Here is a 21,327-nt window from a genome sequence, read left to right on the forward strand (position 1 = left end):
TTACAGTAGATGATGTTACAAATTTATCATTGCCCTGAGACAATGGGGAAAAAATTCTCCGAGGTTTCATAACCTCAAGCAAGTGCTTATGTGGGTTTCAAGCTACCTATGTGTAGGTTGCCAGATTTAGCAAATACAAATAGAGAATGCCCAGTTAAGTTTGAATAATTTTTTAGTATATGTCCTAAATATTGCACTAATTTTTTTTACCTGAAATTTATATTTAATTGGCTGTCCTGTATTTTATTTGGCAACCTTACCTATGAAGTATAAAATATCAAATAGAGAATTTAATTTAAATTCTTCCATGTTAATAGTGCCCCCTGGTGACATAGAAGGGAAAAAAACAAAAACAAAACAAAAACAAAACAAAAAGCCATGTCCTTTTTGGAGGAATGTAACTTCAAACCAGGCTTCAAAGAATTTCCAACATAAGCTCACAATTAAAAAAAAATCACAAAATACATAAGAAATAAAGGAAATATAAGTAGAAACCGGGGAAAAAAGCCAGAAAGAATCATCAAATCCACAAAGACTTTAACTATTAGGATTATCAGATATGGAATATAAAATAACGTGGTTAATATACTTAAAGAAATGGAAAAAAGCTTGAAAACATGAGCAATAGACTAGAAGAAAATACAAATAGGTCTAAAAAGAACCAAATAGAGGCCCATGAATGAATAAAAATATAACACCTGAAATTCAAAACTCAGTGGCTGGGGTAAACAGCATATTAGACAAAGCTGAAGGAAGGATTAGTGAACTGGAAGAACATTTGAAGAATTTATGCAAAATGAATGTCAGAGAGATGAAGAGATGGAGAATACAGAAGTTGTCAGAAACTGAGGACAAAGTCAGAATTTCTGACATAATGCAATCAGAGTTCTAGAAGAACTAGGCAATAATAATAGGCAAAAAAGAAATTATAATAATTTCTAGAATAAGAAAAAGAGAAACAATGGCAAAGTATTTTCCTAAGTTATTGAGAGATTCTCAGATTCAGGAAGCCCAACATTTCCTAGGAGGTTAAGTAAATAAATTCATGCCTACACTCATAAAAGTAAAACTAGAATGCTCCAAAGACAATGAGATGATTTTTAATTTTATTTTTCAATGAGATCATTCTTAAACATTGTCAGAGAAGAGAGATTATTAGGAAATAATAGCATATGATAGTTTTAGGTTAAAACCTTCTGAAGTCCTTTTGCTATCTGGGAAGAGGGTAAAGATATTTAAATTTTTGTCAGTATTCCCTTTAACTAGGACAACCCCTTAAAAAATCAACATAGAGAATATCGCTTCCATATCACTAGAGGGGGAAACAAATGGAAGCAAGAGGTTGCAGGGGGTCTCGATCAATCCAAAGTAAGGCAAGTAAATTGGAGAGGGTTAACAAACAACAGAGCAGCCCAGTCATTGTGGAGGGCACATCAGAGAGCAGCTCCTTCCAGACAGTGACATGAAACTGCTAATAAATTTCTTGTTTCTGATTAGCTCAAGATCTTAGGGTCAAATACTTTGAGATACAGCCTTGGAAATTATGGAAGTCAAATCCCTGCAAAGAAAACAAGGCAAAAACAAGATATGGAAACAACCTAAATGCCCATCGATACACAACTGGATAAAGAAATTATGGTTCACACACACTCACACATGCACACAATGGAATACTACTCAGCCATTAAAAAAAATGAAATCCTACCATTTGCAATGACATGGAAGAACCTAGAGGTTATTATGCTGACTGAAATAAGTCAGACAGAGAAAGATAAATACCATACGATTTCACTTACATGTGGAATCTAAGGAACAAAAAGAACAAACTAATCAAAAACAGACTCACAAATATAGCGGACAATTTGGTGATCAATAGAGGGGAGGGGGATTGGGAGGCTTGCAGAATGGGGTGAACAGTTAAAGAAGTACAAATTAGTAGTTGATAGATGGTCATGGAGATGGGGAGCATGGCATAGGGAATGCACTTAGCATTAATGTGATGGCTAGGTGGAGGGTGAGAGAAGAGAGGGAGAAATTGGGGCTATTATTTTATGAACATTATAGATGTCTAACCAGTGTGTTGTATACTTGAAACTAATTAAAATAAATAAATATATATATATTTAAAAAAAATAAAGAGAACAAGGCAAAGATTGATTTTTACAAAAAGTGAGCCATTCACAGGCTTTGGTCAGAAAATTACAAGATCATAGATTCAAAAATATTTTAAAAAATTGTCCAGGAATTTCCTAGATTTTCCATTTCACTTATATAGTATAAATGAGATGAAGCCTTGATTTGTAGGCATGGATCAGTCAACTCATCATTTATTTCAGGGAAAAAATGGAGCCTATCCTAAATACTAAGGAGAATAGTAGGCGTTCTTAATGTGCTAACTATTCAATGAGAGAATTACCTATGATGGAAGGTAGACGCTTTTAAATATCCAACACAGGTGAAAATAAAGCACAGGGGAATTTCAGAGTAAAGAATATACCTGTTTGGTTAGGAAGACTAGATAAAGGGGACATGTGAGATGAGCATTAAAGAACACAGCAGGAGCAGGAAAGATGTTGGTATCAAGGGAAAATACAACTACCATGGCTTCCACTGCTTTGATGAAACTCAGATATGTGGCCTTCTGGCTAAGCATCTGTGATTTCATATTGTTGGAACAATCATTGTAGCCCCGGAGGTAGTAGCTTTCTATAATTTTGGTATGGCCAAATCGAGGAAGAAGGCACACACAGATTTCCACAGAAATTACAAGTCCATGAAAGATTCTGAGGAGATGGGGAAGGCTAGTATCTTTTAGTGTGCCAACTGATTTCGGAATGCAAAGAATTTCTTCAAGTGACATCCATGAAATTTTGTCACCGACCTGTGGTCCTGAACTATGAAGCATGAATATTTGGGCTAAGGAATAGTTTCTCTTGATAAATAAGCAATTAACAAATACTGTGCAAAAAAAGAAAGAAAAGAAAGGACTGGAACTTTTTTTTACAGGTAATGAAGACATTTTAGGTGAAGTAAACATCATACATTAGAATATAGTTTTTTGAATTCTTCGAGATGTTCAGGGAAGAACAAATTATTAGTTTATTGGATGTATTTGAAAGGTGTTAGGGAATAAAAACAAACCCCTTCCTCCAAAAAATAAAGTGTGTAGAGATGAACTTTGGGGGCCTTGAGTGTATAGCTGAAGATCTCATACTTAATTTGGTAGGCAATCTGGCCATCAGAGTCCCCGCTCTTAAGCACTCTACTATGCTGCCCATGGACAATGATACTTATTTGTAAGGCCCAGTGAGTTTTTGGCAATATATTGAATACTTGATACATATTTGACCATTAGATTTCAGCATTGCTGATAATTTAAGAAGTGTGACCATATACAAAGAAGAAGTACAAGGTGAATAACTAATCCATTGTAGTGAGGGCCTTGTGGGAGGTGATGCTTTTTATATTGTACTTTTTTTCTCCCTGTAGATCAATCTGATATACTGCTAAAAAACATAAAATCAAACAAATACTTTACTGTGTATGAGAGAATAGACTCAAGTCTCCTTCAGTTCTGATTTTATTTCTTAAGCTTTTTCTATTTTTTTCCCATTCTTACATCGTCTGATTCTAACATTATTCAAAATAAAACCTCATAATATAGTAATTATCAATTATATTCTGATTGGCATGCAAATAAGGTTAGTCTTGCCAGTGAAGTCTTGTGTGATATTGTTTGAAGTATCAATTACACAACTAAAAACAAGGAATATTTAAGCCAAATACATAATACTATGACTAAATTTGAAAAGACATGAAATTTACTAATCCAGATATTAATACCCTATTAATATAATCTATGTTATCACCTTAAAAAAATATGCATTTAAAATGTCCAATGAGATGTTTAAAGATAACCAGCATCAGTATTTTCTAGCACATTAAGAGGACAATAAAACTAACAAATAATAATATACAGCCCTGATGACCCAGAAAATGGAATCCAACATAGCTCTTAACACGTTCCTTTTGGTATTCCGAAAATCTTACTAGAGAGTAAAAACAAAATAACATCAACAAATCACTAATACAGAATGGTCTATTGGAAAGTATTATGATGATTTACATGATGTATATGATACAAAAAATAACAAAGAAAACATACAGCTTCAAGCTTAGAAATCCTGCAAGATAAACTATCAAATGAGAAACTAATCCCCAGCACTAATCAAATTCAGAAAGCCTAATTAGAGCTGTTAAGCCTAATCTTCCAAGTTGGCATTTGCCCAAAATGTAGTCAGGAGCACTACTTTAGTGTATAAAAACAGAGATTATCCCAAAACAATATAAGAATATCATTATCTTCTGAGTAATGATACAAACTAGCATATACTTCATAATAAGTTAATGTTCTTTTTTTTATTTGAAGAAAAAAAATCATGTTGTTGACGAAAATGTTTTTATAGTGATTATTTCTTATTCTTACCCAGAACGGAAGAAATGTAGTAAATATGTAATGATTCAGGCAGCTGATGAAATGCACAAGAAAAAAGATTCATTTTGTTATCATGAAGATGGTAAAAGTGCTCCATTCACAGTTGTCCAATTTTCTATTTCCCCAGACTCTCCCTGGGTGTCTCTCTGGGTGTCTTCCAAACCCAGAGTTTCTATGACCACTTATACATCTATAGACTTCCCTCAGTGTCTTCTCCCAACAAATGACTTCACCACCTATTTTCATCAAGAAAACTAACATCTTTATAAAATAGCTCCCTTAACCAAGACCCCCACCCAAATGCTTATCAGGATCCATCTATTCTAAACTGCTTCCTTCCTGTCTCTCCTAAGATCAATGCCTTCATCTTGTTCTGACATTTTACCCCCAATATTACTCAATTAATTTTTCTCTTTTACTGCATCTCTCTTTACTAGTTCTTTTCCACGGACATTTCAATGGAATCCAGTTGAATGCTGCTCTTGCCCCTCAATATCTAGCAAAACTGGCCCAAATTCTGATGGCATGTGAAAGTCTAGCCTTCTCCTTAAGATCTACAAATTCTTAAAGTGCTTACAATCAACGATCTGACCCCACCCCAACTACCACCGCTATTCCTTGTGAGCTCTGTTCTGCAGCCCTGCCTTTGGTTTCCATGACAAAATCACTCACACTTAAGATTGGTGAATTTGATTATAGACTTTACTGAAGATGTCTGAGATCAGGGGAAGGGTCCACCACACAGCACACACTTTCTGGATCTTTCTCACTCAACTCTTCTCCCACTTCGTCTCACTTCTCATCCTCCTCATTCTGGATTGATCTGGGAACACCCAAGTCACCCCACTTCTAATATCTTGGTGCCAGTCAATCCATTTTCTCCTTTTCCACATTATTAATTGCTAAATCGCACCAATTATTGTCTTGCAATCTCTTAAATCTATCACTTTTATTTTATTTGAAGGCCAACACCCTAGTTCAGATTTCTGCCTCTCACACTTGGATTCCTGCAGCACCACAGTGAATAAACTAGACTTGGGGCTTTGACTCTGCCCTTTCCATCAAATTCTGCACAGACCTGAAAGATGTCTTTCTAAAGCCATCCTTAACCATGACAGTTTCAAGGTCAGAGTTCTTTAACAAATCCCAATTCTTATGTAATAAAGTCCCAATTGCTTAGCCTGGCATTTAAGACCTTCTATAATCTGGTCCCAACCTAATTTTGCAGCCTTATCTTCCAGTCCTCTGTCACAAGAACCAGTCAAACTGGTAGACCCACTTTCTTTTGCATCTACTTGTACAATCCTGCCTCCCCAAGCCTGGAATGTGTTACCCCCATGCTCCAGTTCTCTTAATCCACTCATTTTCGGATCTGGTCTAAAATATTACTTACTCTTACAAACTTTCCTTGGCTCTCTAAGTCCACAGAAATCTTTACCTTTTAGACACATTATCTCATTTTTCTCGATCTATATTAAGGTAACAATAACGTCTGTTTGCCAAGGACTGAGGGGGCTTCTGGGGTTATGGGACTTTCAGTGCTAAAACTAAGTGGTCCTGGGAAAATTAGTACAATTGGTCCCCTTATCGGAAATATATGTGGCGGGAGTTCTGGGGCAGGGAAGGAAAGCAGTACTTTTTTGTGACTGCCTACTGTGAAAATTCAGATGGCAGGGTTGGCCACAAAAACTCCAAGGAGGGTAAAGAAAAGCGAGTGAGAACACTTGCTGAACCTAAGGATAAGCCTAGGGCTGAGACCTTCAAATGAACACATAGCTAAAGGGAACCTATTTCTATAGTTCCTTTATTTTCCCCCTTTTTTTTTTTTTCAAGGAGTTAAGAAGAACAAAGGGGAATAAAAAATATATTCTAAGTAATGAAATTTTAATAAGGAGCTAAGTGGGTAAGAATGGTATAAATCTTAGAACGAAGAGGAAAATCTAGATAGGTAAACAACCTTTCTCTTTTATTGTTATTTTGGAAACAGTCAGAATCAGAGCTATTCACTACTATGAGAATTAAATGAAACCCACAAGTTAAGGTCATACTTTTTGGAGGTTTTCTGATGCCAAGTTGAAAGCCAAAGATTAGGTAAAACGGCAGCAGATGAACCAGTCAGAGAACTGTGTTAGAGATTTGGAATATCCTGAGTCACCCTGGGTCACCAAGGGTCCCACTTGACTTTCTACTGATATTTGACCATGTCCTGTAGAACTGCATGACTTCATCTTCTTTAACCATTTATAGCTGTCATTTACTGAGAGGACCAAAGAACCTCTGATAAAGTTAAATTGTATATCTGGACCCACAAAATGGAGGCAGCCCCAGTGGCCCAGACAAAGTCACAGATCTAAACCTAAGTCAGCCTGCACTTCTGGGAAAAGCCTCACTCTCAAGGAAACATAATATCAATGACAATCCTCCAAACAGTTTTAGATAGTCTACCTTCCCCTTGCTTGATAAGGACCTTTTAGCTAACTATGCCATTTCCGTGTTGCCTCTTCGAATATTCTATAAAATTTACTTTTGCCCCATAATACTTGGGAAGCATCTCCCCTGCTTCTGAGGTACTATACTCCTCCAATCCATGGATTGCTTTCCCTTGAATAAAAGACATCAAACTTTTTTCTAAATTGTTTTAACTTTGTCATTTGACACCTCCTAGAGCAAGTATTAAAACATCATCAACTCACCTGTTTGGTAAAAATGCACGGGGACAGAACCATATCACTCTAGAGAAATGAGGGACTTCAGAGAACTTGACAAAGAGAAAGGAGGCTGGCAGGATGAATGAGCCAATTTAGCAACAGGCCCTGAAGGGCAGAGAGGGGCTGTGGAACAGTATGTGAAGCAGTATGGTAGCTCGAACCTGAACACTTCTGTTAAAAACAAGACAACAGGCCCCAAATGGAGTTGCTTATGCTAAGCCCCACTTCGCCAAACCAAGATTTAATTACAGTTTTGGCTCTTCCAGACAAGGGATCTTAAACCAGTCAATCAGGAATCACCTAATTAACACTAGTTAGGAAATCTGTCTGATAGACCCTCACTGTCTCCTAAGGAAAAGGGACCTTGCCATAACAAATTTGCTTTTTTGCCTAGTATAACTTCCTAGTTCCTGCTTTCTTCTGCCTATAAAAATCATTTCGTACAGCTCCTTGGAATGCCTTTCTGCTAGACTGGATGCTGACCAATTCATGAATCATTTAATGAAGCTGATAAGATCTTTAAAATTTACTCAGTTGAACTCTGTTTTTTAAAACTTTCAATCCAGGTACCTTGGCAATGTATGCTGTCCTCGTGGGAGAAACAGTGCTGTTGTGTGTAAAGGAACGTGCTAGCTCAATGAATTCTATCACTCTCAGAGGTCCAAATAATCTGTGACATCACCCACACCGCCCTATCCCTTAAGCAGAATATAATTTACAGGAGAGGAATTGGACTTCTAATTTGCAAGAGACTATCACCCCGAAGACTGAGAGGATTCACCTTGGCCAGGTGAAGCACCAGTTAGTTAGCCGATGCCTGAAGAGGGCAGAGGACTTCCTGAAAAGGAGAATGGACCAGGGGAGCTCAGTGAGGCAAGGACAGCAGCCCAGAATGAATTGTTACTGATGTCAGATGCCATTTGGAACCCCAGAAGTATTTGGGAGGTATTATCACAAGGGGCTAGAGTTCTGGCATGAGCAGGTAGGTTCATTTAGCTATAAAATTTAGATATTAATGTTAATATTAGCAAATTCTTAGCCTCAGGTTATGAAGCTTTAAGACATTAAGATTACCCATTATATTGTTTCTTATTTTGAAACTTATTTGGGTATGTTGCTTGCTTTCTATTGATGAATGTAAGTACTTAAACATATCTGATGCTCATAAGAGTTTTATTCATTCATACAACAACATTGAGTAACCTCTATGCATTTGGGAGTATAAAGATGTTAACAGTCTCTGCTTTCAGGTGGTGACTAGGAAATATATGGTGAATAGGGTTGCTTGATAAGGTTACACAGATAAGTTATGGAAATTTGTCATCTTTACTAAGGGAAATTTATGTCCTGCTTTTAGGCCAAAAAGGAGAGGGCAGAAAGTTTCCCAGTTTGTTTCTTAATTGTCTTCAACTCAAAATAATCCTTATGCAGAAGTAGCATGTTTTGGGTGGCATATTCTGATCCCTTTTGATATTAACATGGATTTCTTTTTGCAGCTTTTAGTTTATTACTTATTGCAGTTATGTTTCTTTCTCTGCTATTAGATGATCAACTCCTTAAGAAAAATGCCTGTTTTATTCACCTGGTCAACCTCAGGAGGGAGCTTAGGCATTTGATAAATTTTAGGGGAACCTATTGCACCCTTGTAATCAGTCTGTAATTGCTATGTGTGTGCACAGCAAATAAACTTGCTAGAATTTTTAAAATGTGAGAGTAGCAAGCTTTATGACTTGTGTATGATCTATTATAGTTGTGCTGAGGTCTTTGCTTCCATCACCATTTAGGATGCATTCAAGATAAGCCAAGTGTTATTTGAAAAAGAGGCTAATCTGTTAAGGAATACCTAGTTTTCTTAACACATGGTTTCTTTACACTATAAGAAAAATTCGGTAAATTCTGTTCCAAGATCAAAGTCGTTGGGGTTTTTTTTATAATTAAATTGCCTTTTCTTCCATTTAACTCACACAAGTGTTTTAATCTTCAATAACCAGTAGCTGGTTCTGTTTAACTTGTAGGCATAAAACCATTGTTAAAATTTTGAGACTGCCACAATAAGGCTTAAAAATTAAAAAGCAAAATAAATAAAATATCTAACTATATAGGTGGCCAAAGTCTCGTTTCTGTACAACTCGCTCTTTCCAAATATTTTGTAATCGGAACTCTGTGTTTTGAATACTCTCTGCAAAACTAAACACAAGGATCCACAGGAGACCCTAAAGCAGGAAAGGCTTTCAGCCGGGTCTCAACCTCACCTCTCAAAGCGTGGTACGGGAAAGGCGGGGCCACGGGAAATAACAGAGGCATCTAAAGCCGCAGGGGCCGCCCCGCTGCAGGGTGAAGGCGGGGACTGAGCACCTAGCAGGGACCGAGCACCTAGCGGGCCCCGTTCTCCGCTGCGCGCGGGTCGCCGCTCCCCACTGTCTCCCACCCCCGCGCGCAGCCCGAATCGAGGTTCCGCCGCCGCATCTGGGCGGCCCCTTCTGCCCGTTCCGAGAGCCCGCGCGGCCTGGGCATGCACCTTCTGCGGGGACAGCGACTCTGGGGGCTCGGCGCCTCCGCAGGCCTGGTCACCGCGGCCAGAGCCCGCGCCGCACGCTGCGGCCCCCACGCCCGCGCGCCGCCCGCCAGCTCCCGGCCCCGCCCCGGCCTCCGCCTCCGCCTCGCGCCGAGTCCTGGGCCGCTGCTCCCGCTCGTCGCCGCCGCCGCCGCCGCCGCCGCCTGCAGAGACGTGCGGCCCGCTAGCGCCGCCACCATGGAGCGCCCCGGAGCGGGTGAGCCGGGGCCGCCGAGCCGGCCGCGTGGGGCGACCTGAGCCTGGGGGCCTGGGCCCCGCTCCGCGCTCGGCCTCCGGGGGCGGGGGGCGCGGCGGCCTCGCACCCACCCCCGGCGCTCCCAGCGCGCGGAGTCTCCTGTCCTACCCTCAGAGCAGGACTCGGTGTGGCGCCGAGGACCCCCGTGCAAGGGGATGTGATCAGTGCTGCTTGTAACTACGCGTTTTAGTGCACGCACTGTTGTTGGTGCGACAGGAGGCGAGGGATGCGAACCCACCCCAAGTTTCAGTTTTGTCTCCACCTTTCTGGTCTTTGACCCTTAGTCCTGACTTGGTGCTGTCACATACCCTCCGACGGTGCGTGGTCCACAAAACCCAGAAAAAAATCGGTTTTTATTCTACATCACAAACATTAAAGACCTGACCCACCACACTGTTTCGTTTAGGATTTTCTGCTAGGTGTGGAAACGACCTTTTTAAACCGGCGCCAAATCTGTAGCAGGGCCCAGAATTAATTTCCAGCTTAGGTCAGCATTTACTGTGAACTGAAGTTTGTTGTTTGAGCGAGTTAGGGGTTAGGCTTTCGGTGAAAGGGAGCAACAGCCAATTAGAAGGTGTTCTGTGAGTTCTTTGTAGTATAAACGCATAAAAAGATAGAAAACGCATTGTAATGTTAGGTTGTGTTATATAATAGCCGTTAACTACTGTAAACATGTTTAAAATTATGGGAATGAAATCTTTAAGGCCTTGTGGGTGGGTTTGAGGTTTTAAGGTAGCGTATCTGGGTCTCTTCCTTACTCATTAACAAAAGTTTAAGATGTTTTTGGAGGTTACTGTTTACTTATATTCTTTTGAAGATAGTCAACTTATTTTGTCCGTTTATCTCTAGTAATTTGGATTCTACTTTTGTTTTCTTTTTATGAGGAAACCAAAGCTTGGAGATCAGTTGACTTGTTGATTATCACACAGCTCTCAAAATTTATCCAGATGTAAGATGCTACTACTATTTTTAGTAGCTAAGCCAGGTCTAGCATGGATGCCATTGACTCTTTCCATTGGTTCTTGGGTACTATACATACTGTATATACCTAGTAGAGCGAACAGAAGACTCTTGCTTAATAAAGTCATATTTTACTATCCAGATAGGAACCTTACATTTTGTGCGACCAAAAGCCAACTGTCTATCCTTTGTTCTTTTATTGACGGGTCAGTGATGAAGTCATTTGCTAAAATGTGTTTATATTTGAATATTAACATATACTTAATGTGTGGTTTTGTAATTATTCTCTTATAAGAGTAATATTTAGTTTAAGAGATTTGAATACCGGACAGTGGAAAAATACAAATATATTAAATACATATTTTTTAGTATCTTCCTATGTAATTGTAACCATAGAGCATATGCAGTACTGTCTTTGCTTTTTAAAAAGTCAGTATTTGTTATAAACTTTTTTTGTTTGTTGCAATCTTTATAGCCATTTTCCTTCCTTGAGTATATTTATTATTAGGCATTTAGGCTGTTTAACTTTTTCTTTTATGTTTAAACTTATGAGGAGTCTATGTCAGTGTATATCATAGATACACAGATACAGTAAGAACATTTTCATGGCTCCTGATCTGTTGCCAGACTGATTATCTCAATTTACAGTGCTATAAACTATGTTAAGAGGCAGTAGGGCATGTTGCTCAAAAAGGCACGTTTTGGCAGCAGGGTGACTGGTTTTAAATTCTGGCCCTAAGACCTAGTTGTAGCCGTGGGCAAGTGACTTAATTAGCTAGGCTGTAAAATCAGTAAAAAAGTACCTCCGGGACAGCACAGTTGTGTGGGTTAAATGAATTACTATCTGTAAAATGCTTCCAGTTGTGCCTGGTTTATAGTACATGCTCAAATGTTAGCTGCTGCTGTTAATAGCAGTAGTAGTTTGCCAGTTTCACCTCATCTTTGTTATTAGTGCATTCAGCAGCATTACTTTTATTTGGATTTGTACAAAAGATAGAATTTTATTTTAACTATGGTTAGTTAAAATATGATTAACTATGGTTATTTTAACTATGGTTAGACCAAATTTTAAATACTCAAAACAATTTATAGTTTAGAAGCTTTATTTTAGGGTCAGTTGTTTTAAGACAGTTTTCCAAAAGCAAAATACTTATACCTTCCGTAAAAGAAAATGTCATTATGATGGATATATGTTTAATTCATGTCTGCCAGCTTTTGTCCAAACACTAAAGCTTAGAGAACTTGAGGAAGTCTTGTAGATTTGAACTCCATTGAGAAACATTGCTCTGTAGAATGACCAGTTACTTGGAAGTGGTATACTATTTTTCTTGAGTTAATAATTCATATCTTCAAAAATTGTTTCAGTTATCCTGTAATTTAATGTAAAAGTTTGTATTTCACATTCTAGACTCCTCGATTTTGACATAATCATCAGAGTTTATATATGCTTTAACAAAATGGATAACGATGTTGAACGGGTCATATAATGCTTCAATTTTTATTTTTATGTCATATAGGATAGTAGTACCTTTCCTTCAGTCATCCTGTGAAAATGAGAATCTATGATGTACTGAAGCTGCCGTTAAACACCAGGAATTAATTTTTGCATGGGCATTGAGATAACTATGTTGCAGTGTAGTTTGGGTGATTTGTTAACTATTCCCAAATGTGTACTTATCCTTATCTATTCAGCACACATGTATTGATCACAGGTTTTAGATGAACACTGTGCTAGGCATTGAGGAATCAAAGGAAAGTAAGGCACAACACTTAAGGAACTTAGAATAGGGTGACCATACTGAAAGGGATGTAATTGTGAAAAGCTCCCCCTTTCACTCAAAAGAGTCCTAGGTTTGGGTGGAAAATTATTTGGAGCCTGTAGCTTAAAGTCTAATAGAAAGGCAGACAGTGGACATCTGTAACAGGATGTATTTGTGCTGTGACGGGAGGAAGCACTAGGTACTGGAAAGAGACTGAATAACCTAACTCAGCCTTGAGCGGGGGGTCAGGAAAGTTTCCCTTGACAGTAAACCTCTCATCTTAGTCTTTCCTTTTAAGTTGATTGTTCCCAATTGTTAATTCGATCTCCCAGTCTCCCAACTTGGTCATCTAAGACAGGGGTCCCCACTCCCCTGGGCCTTGGACAGATACAGGTCTGTGGCCTATTAGGAACCTAGGAAGTGGGCCACGTCACAGCAGGTGAGTGGCAAGAAAGCAAAGCTTCATCTCTGTATTTGCAGCCGCGACCCAGCCCTAGCATCACTGCCTCAGCTCCATGTCAGATCATCAGGCATTAGATTCTCATAGGAGTACCAGTCCTTGGTGCCAAAAGGTATGGGCTACTGATCTAAGAGATAACTAACTACTGGGGCCTATAAAGTTTACATGACTTGCCTGGGGTCACGCAGCTAGTGAAAGTCAGGGCCAATACTAGAATATCTGTCTCCTGATTTCTAGTCGCAGATCCTTTCTGTTACAGCTACCCCTTACCTTGCACAGTACCTAAATGCCACTATCATCACTATTGCCACTGCATGATTCTCTTTCCGATATAGCCAGAGTGAGCTGCATAGCTCTTGTTCTCTAACTGTTGTTGATTAATTGGGCTCAAGATAAACTATTTCAAGAACTTTTTTCACTAAAAAAAGACTAAATTTAATTAATTATGTTATTTAATTCTTCCTCTTGCCTTCAATATATATTGTTAGAGCACAGAGATCAGCCTCCCTAACCCATTCATTCCACATAATGCCAAGAGTTCGGTATATGTCTAAGTGGCACATGGACTTTAGAGCTAGTATTGAGATATCAGTGCTAAATGGGTCAATTTCATATAGTAAAGTTCTTTCCTCCCTAGCTTTATTGAGGTATAATTGACAAAATTTGTATCTGTTTAAAGTATACAGTGTGATGATCTGATATAAGTATACATTGTGAAATAATTACCATAATTACCATAGGTATCACCTCACAGTTTTTGTTTTTTGGTGAGAATGCTTAATATCTATTATTAAATTTCAACTACAAAATACAGTATTATTAACTATATATTATAGTTATAATGCTGTACATTAGATCTTTAGAATTCATTACTAATTTCTTAGATTAATAATAATATAGAGAAAAAAGGTATTATATTTCATTTTGTTCTGGTTTTCATTCAGCCTTGTACATATTTAATTGAACAAATCCTACTCTATTGTTAGCATTTCAATTTTAAGCTACATGATCGATAATGATTCTTTGTGTAGCTGCATGTGCCAAAAGGTAAAAGCTATCTATTTACCTATTAAAATTTTTGTATTGATCTATTAAAACTTTTGGTAAAGTATAAACTGCATTTGTATTTTTTAATGCAAGCATAAAAATAGGAAATATTTACTTGTTCTTACATATTTCAATAGTCGTGAGTTTATAATTAGACTCATAGTAAACTAAGACCTTTTGCTTTATAATTATTAAATTTCCAGAAAAGCATACTTAGAATCATGTATTTTTGACTGAATTTTTAATGTCAATGTTATTACAGAGAGAAAAAATTTCAAAGTCTTTATCAAAGAAAATAAATATAAGTCAGAACTTATATAAGTGAGAACACATACATAGCGATATTGTTAAAAAGAAATGTGAAAAAGACAAAACCTGTTGGTTTGATTTCAAATGTTATGTAGACATATAGTTTAGAATTAAAAAATAGCTATAAAAGATCTTGAAGATATTGATTAACTCAGTCTTCATCTAACCCTAAGTTGAATACTGTGCTTCAGAAAATTATTAAAGTTGTTTAGCGTAAAAATGTATTTATAAAAATGTAGATGGGTATAAATAATATAAATAGCTTTATAATATATTTGAATTCAAGTTGTACCATTTCTTAAATTAACAGATGTTCATTTATGGTGAATTCAGTTATTTAAGTTTAGGATATGTTAAATAAGTTAAATAATACATTTTTCTTTTTTTGATACATAAAGGAGGAATAAATTCCAGTGAGTGTGAAACTGTGTCAAGAATAAAGGAAATGCCAGAAGAATTTGAAGCCAGTAGTATGGATTCCCTGGTAGATATGCCATTTGCTACTATAGATATTAAAGATGATTTTAGAAGTAAGTACTTTATTAAAAAAATATGTATTTAGTAGCATGAATAGTAAATTTAGTGATATATATATTTTTTTCTTAATAAATTACTTCACCTTAAATGCTTGTCATGTTTTGAGTTTGGGATGTTAATTAATAGTTATTTATTGATATTTTATTGTCAAAACTATTACAGATGATTAAGACATGTCTCACAAAATTTGGGGCCAGATAATTCTGTAGTTTATAAGGAACTTCAGAAAAGAATGGGCCAGAACATACCATGGTTTATAATGTCCTTCAGTTATTCTGGAGCCACTGTTAATTTAAGCAGTACCCATCCATCTAATAAATGTTCACTGGCACTTCAATGTGAGCCAGGCACTTGCTAGGTGTTGGGAGGGTCACCAGTGAATAAGACAGACATTATCCCTGTTCTCATGGAGCTTAACAGGCTAGTGTTGAAAACAGTTAAACTTTTAATCAATGTGCATTTATTAAATTGATTAGTTGTTGAGAGCTCCCTCCACAAATTTTAGAGAACCAATGCTTACCTGATTGAAAGACTGTTGGAACTACATAAATGCCTAAATCTGAATTTCCTGTCATTGTAAAAACAATACTGTACTTGATATTTGGTACTATCCCCATTGAAAATGTGACAAATTTTCCTATAATCCGGGTTGTTTGTGAATAGGAAAATAAGGAAAAGCACCATTTTATTCCGCAGATATTTATTGACCGTATACTCCATGCTACTCAATATTTGCAGCCTTATATAGATAGAACCTTGCTGTGCTTTGATATAGTTTTATCTTGATTTGAGATTTGACTCCACAAGACATTATCTAGTTTAGTCTCTTCATTTTGGGGGAGAAAATGAGACTCAGAGAAGTAAATTGACAAAAGTCACACAATTGAAAAAAACTAGTTATAGAATCTGTGATTTCTGATTCATTAGTCATTTCTCTGATGAACATTTATTGGTTGCCTGACAAAGCCAGGGGTTGGCGTCAGATATTGGGATTATCAAAACACATGATAATATTGAAACGCATGACCATCAAACTCATAGCTTCATTGGAGAGCCAATACAATAAGAGCTATAATCCTGTAAGATGGATGCCATAGAGGATTCTATGGGGGTACATGGGGTGATGTGTGTGGGGAAGCATCTAACCTGGATGCGGGGGTAGAGGGTATCCTGGAAGGCTTCCTAGAGTTTTGGCAAGAGTAGCAGCCTGGTAGATAAGTATGAACTATTCAGGGTTCTTTCCTCTATACTAATTGCATTTGAATTTAACTGATCATCAGAACTTCTGCAGCGAAATAGAAAAGTCCAGATTCTTCTTGTCCACTTCTGTGTCAGGCTAGGGAACCTTATTTGTTTTATTTTTTTAAGCATCCCATATGATTCTGATGCTCACCCAGTCTTAGAAACCATGCTACTCTCTCTCACACTGTCTTCCGATATAGTAAACCTGGTTTATATTTTGGGGAGATATATTGAGGAGAGAGGAGTGCTTAAAATGTGTGAAATCGCTGATATGTTATTAGTTAGCTTTTCCTATTCCATAATCCGAAGGGAAAAGGAAGAATGAAAAGGTATTTGCTCAGGGCCTGGATTTCTCATCTTTTCCTTTACAGCTGGCCTTTAGAGAACAGTTTTGGTGGGTTTACAGCTATTAGAGAAACCTTCACTTTAATCGGTCGAATGGCTAAGTGGTGGACAACCACCTTAAAATTCTCAAGTAGCTGGTTGCCTTTGGTTCTTTCACTTTCCTTTGGTGGGTGGAAATTGTGTTAACTGCCAAGACATTCTTGCTAATAGAAACCCTGGCACAGCTATGGGGAAAGTAATGCTAACAGGAACACCGTGGGAAGTAGAATCCTTGCCAGTAAGAAAACTAAAGCTCTCCACAAATTTGCACTCCAGTGGAGGACCCCAAAGGTTTGGTTCCTAGTGTCTCAGTTGTCAACTGTGTTGCCCTCAGGGTGGATGCGTCATCGTGATAAGGTGTGTGGTCAGGTTGGCTGAACTGTGTCTTTACATTTCTTTGAAGTTTTGTTTTTGAGAAGAGACTTTTAATAGAATTATATGTTGGGACATAAAATGTGTTAGAATATTATGTTAAAATTAAATGTAAAAAACATTAGCTATATCTATTAGAAATAAAATATCTAAATATATATATAAAAAAAATTCTTTTCGAAATGTTGAAGCCATACATCCTGATCTATACCTTCTGGCTTTATAGGTTGGACATGTCTGGGAGAAAATCCAGCATTAGTGAGTTGTTGATGTAGACGAGTCTGTTCTCTTTACAAGGGGAAGTGTCATTGGTCAGTTTGTTAGAAACCCAGTAAACCATGTGGAAAATGTTTGGGGTTGCTGTCAGTCCTGCCTCTGAAAGTTGAACGGGAGTCTGCGATGGAGAATCATTCTACTGCTGACAGGAATAGCTTAGTGTGCTTCCCACAGTGTAAATTCGTGGAAAGCTTTAGTTTGATTGATTCTGCTCTCTTAAGAGAATCACAGTTAATTCTGAAGCCACATTTAAATCAAGATTCAAAATAAAATATTTGAACGAGCTTTTTTTTTTCTTTTTAGTTCCATGTCTTTCTTTCCTATGCAGAATGCAGTTCTCATACTGAAATTATTATTATTCATATTTTACCTCACAGAATTCTAACCTTGTAATCATTGGAGATCTTAGAGATATGAGAAATTATAATTTTGTTATTTATTAGCTCATACTACGAAGTTGTATTTTTAAAAATACTTGACTGTTAAGTATTTTAAAATCTCAATTGAAACTTCACTTGCAAAAACTTTTTAATGGAAAATTGCCGTATGGAAAAAAAGGATGAATCTTAATACTTTGTATGGTAAGTGATTATCCTGAGTTAGTTTTTAAAAAGGTAAATTTTTTTTTGTCTTCCCTGTAATTGGTTGGGAAAGCATATTCCAAATTTTATTATGAAAGGGTATGAGACAAATATTTATCTCAAATTATACAAAGGGTTGATATCCTTTTCTCTTAAAAAAAAAAAAAACAAAAAATAAGACAGCTCAATAGACACATTAATTCATTCAACACATAATTATTGAGTACCTGCTATGTACCAGGTACTATTATTCATGTTGGACAACGGTTGTAGAAGGTAAAATTGTTAGTTGACAAATATATGGAAAGTGATTTAACTTCATAAGTATCAAAAGATGCATATTAAAATATGATTGTAACTTACCAATTGTAGCAATACCTTTTAAAAATAATACTCGATTTTAATGTCATATTTACATTGCTTCTAATAATGTATATTTTTAGTCATTTTAGAAGGCAGTTTAATGTGATCTCTAGCAGTGTACATACATGGGATAGAGCCACTTATGGGATTCCCAATATAAGGACATGGTCTTGTGGAAAAAAGTTTACTTCATAAATATGTGTCTCATACTGCCTTTTAACTAGTAAAAATATTGTAAAAACCCACAAGCATTCAAAAATTAGGGAATGGTTGGATAAGCTACACTAGTACCTTAGATTATATATTATGCAATTATATATTATGAAAAGAATATTTTTGAAAACTTACAGGACACATTTCCTATTTAAAATGCAAAGTGAAAAGTAAGAAAAACTATGTGTCATTTGTTTGTAATTGTGTAAATACTTGATGTGGTCTGTCACCAAAATTAATAATGGTTGTGTTAAGATAGTAGGCTTATAAGCAAATTTTTTCTTTAATCTTCAAATTTCATCAATATTCTTAATTTTTTTTAATGACATGATTCAATTAAAAATTTTACATGTGATTAAAAACTACTTGCTTTTAAAGATGTAATCTTCATTGATTCACTCAATGGAGAGCTGAATAAACTCATTGATCTTTGCTTTCCTCTAAGGTATTACTAATAGTATTAAACTGGTGGTTAAAAGTGAGGGGTATGGAGTCACTGTCACAGTTCAAAATTTGCTTCTATACTTTCTTTTTGTGTGCTCTGAACAAGTGTCTAGGTTGAATTTCATTATCTATAAAAGTGGCATATTAATGGTAGCTATTTCATAGGAATGTTGGGAAGATTCAACTTAACATATTGAAAGTTCTTGGAATAGAGTGTAGCACAGAACTAGCCTCTGTAATTTTTAATCATTTACTCTCACCAAAATTTTTGCCTAAATATATTTATTAAATGTTTTTTTTAAATTTTCCCCTTGAGTAATATTTTATAATAATATTATTAAGTGTTTCCAGCACAATGCTAAATGCTTTATATTGTCTTAATCCTCACAGAAACTCCACGAGGGAGGGTAAAATTTTTTTTTCCAGAAATTTTTAGTGATTTGCGAAAGATTTTTCAGATAGTAAGAGGGACTAATTATATGAAATATAGAAGATAATATATTAACTCATATAATTAAGTTTGAGGAATGGTATAATAAGTAAAAAGAATATCAAAAGAAAATTCAGTTCATTCTGAGCCTTTTGGCTAAGAACAAGTTAGAAAAAATCTACCAACAATAAAGATAGACCACTTAATTAATGTCTCATAATTCATTCCCTTGTAGTTTTTTTGAGGGAATAAATAAAACTTCATAAAAAATTAGATTAATTTACATAAAATGGCATGCAGTGCTTTAGGTAAAAAACAAATTCATGGGATAGAGAGTTACAGCCTTTGTTAACAAGACCAAATTCATTAGAGGATGTTAAATGGCTACGGAAATCATTATGAAAATTAACAAGTGTAATAAATCAAATTTATAGATGATTTTACAAGCTCTACTGCAACTCATAATTTTTTTTTGCTAAGCAATAAAGTTACTGTATATAATCCAGTGAAAGATCCAGAGCTCATAGCCAGAGCTCTCTCTATTTTGCTTTTATGGTCACTGATCTTTAATGTTTTCATTAGTAAACTAGATAGTATGTGAATACTTGGTTCATTATATTCTCATGAATTAAATAAAAAGAAACAGCAAATTGTATTTGAGAAGATTATGATTTCAAAATTAGAAATAAAATGAAGTTAAGGAATAAAGGGATTTTATAGTCTGGCCATACAAATAAACCTTACAAATAAAAGACAAGATGTGCAAACATGAGAAAAGAGATATCTGGTTCAATATGTAAGAAGATGACTCACTGAAGTAAAAAAATAGACATATATTACAAAGTTAAATAAAACAACTGTAGCAATAAATACTCAGGATTCTTCTTTTTTGCTTAGCTCTCATAAGATAATTTTAAATTTTGCCATGTGTGTGATGCCTACCAAAAGAAAATTTTAGATAATCCAGTTCAGAGGAAAGTTAAATAGTTATTGGTAAGATTTGAGAAAGCTAAGGGAATTTAGAAAAATCTTGTACTTGTTTATTTTTACCAAGAGGTCATATCTTGACTTGAGATTTTTACATTATGTCATTCTTATGATACCAGAATTTTAAGAATTGTTATATATTATAACTATCAATATTACCTTCAGAAATTATGATTTTCCTTCTTTGGACGTCTACAAAATGGACTTAGCCAAGAGATGTATCTTGGCTAAGAACAAGTTTGAGAACAATCAACCAATAATAAAGATGATAAATTTCTTTAATAATAGCAAAAATTGTTGCTAGAGATAGGAGGACGGTTTAGTTTTAAACAGATAAATTATAAAACAAAATGCTGAAAGCTTCGTGGCCTTTTAAATATCATGCTATTAAGTCTGTTCTTCGTATTGTTCATATTGAGTAAAATACAACAAAAATGATTATGTGTCTTATATTTACAGTAAGATAAATTTTACATTGCTACCCAATACATATGTGTATGCAAAAAACTCTCAAATTTTGTAAAGCAGTGCTTATACTTACCATAAGCAATGTATGTATATACTAATTCTATTCCATTTCATTCCAGTTTTTAAAAAGTTTTTTAAAATTATCTTTTAACTTGATTTCATAACCAACTACACAAATTTGTAATATATATAGGTTGATACTTGCAGTTTGAAGAAGGAAAAGCTAGACTATAAGTTAGGATTCTCTTTTTACTATGATGTTTTTATTTAATGCTTTAATTTCGCCATGAAATATCCTAATTGGTACAGTTTTTAACAGTTAATACTTTTATCACAGACCACAGAAAACTAGAACTAGAAGAGACCTTAGATCTGTCCCTCTCCTGCTCCTGTTTTTTTTTTTCTTCTTTTTTTAATTTTACTTAGAAACTTGCAAGCATATTTAAAAGTAGAATCTTAGTACGAGCATCAAGTATTCATC

The 21,327-nt window shown here is 35.9% G+C and overlaps 1 protein-coding gene across 3 annotated transcripts in view; it reads left to right on the forward strand.

The window, feature by feature from the left end:
* The first annotated feature begins 9,532 nt into the window (after positions 1 to 9,532).
* Positions 9,533 to 21,327, forward strand: part of AKAP7 (A-kinase anchoring protein 7) — a 97,221-nt gene continuing 85,426 nt past the window's right edge. The window contains exons 1-2 of one of the 3 annotated variants that reach the window (XM_016118397.2): positions 9,533 to 9,974; positions 14,948 to 15,079. In XM_016118397.2, the coding sequence (XP_015973883.2) occupies positions 9,716 to 9,974; positions 14,948 to 15,079 (391 nt within the window). In that variant the 5' untranslated portion in view covers positions 9,533 to 9,715. The remainder of the gene's footprint in view (positions 9,975 to 14,947; positions 15,080 to 21,327) is intronic. The other 2 variants (XM_016118399.2, XM_016118395.2) reach the window with 2 other exon arrangements.

Source organism: Rousettus aegyptiacus, unplaced genomic scaffold, assembly GCF_014176215.1.
Source record: "Rousettus aegyptiacus isolate mRouAeg1 unplaced genomic scaffold, mRouAeg1.p scaffold_m13_p_1, whole genome shotgun sequence".
NCBI classification, from domain to species: Eukaryota; Metazoa; Chordata; class Mammalia; order Chiroptera; family Pteropodidae; genus Rousettus; species Rousettus aegyptiacus.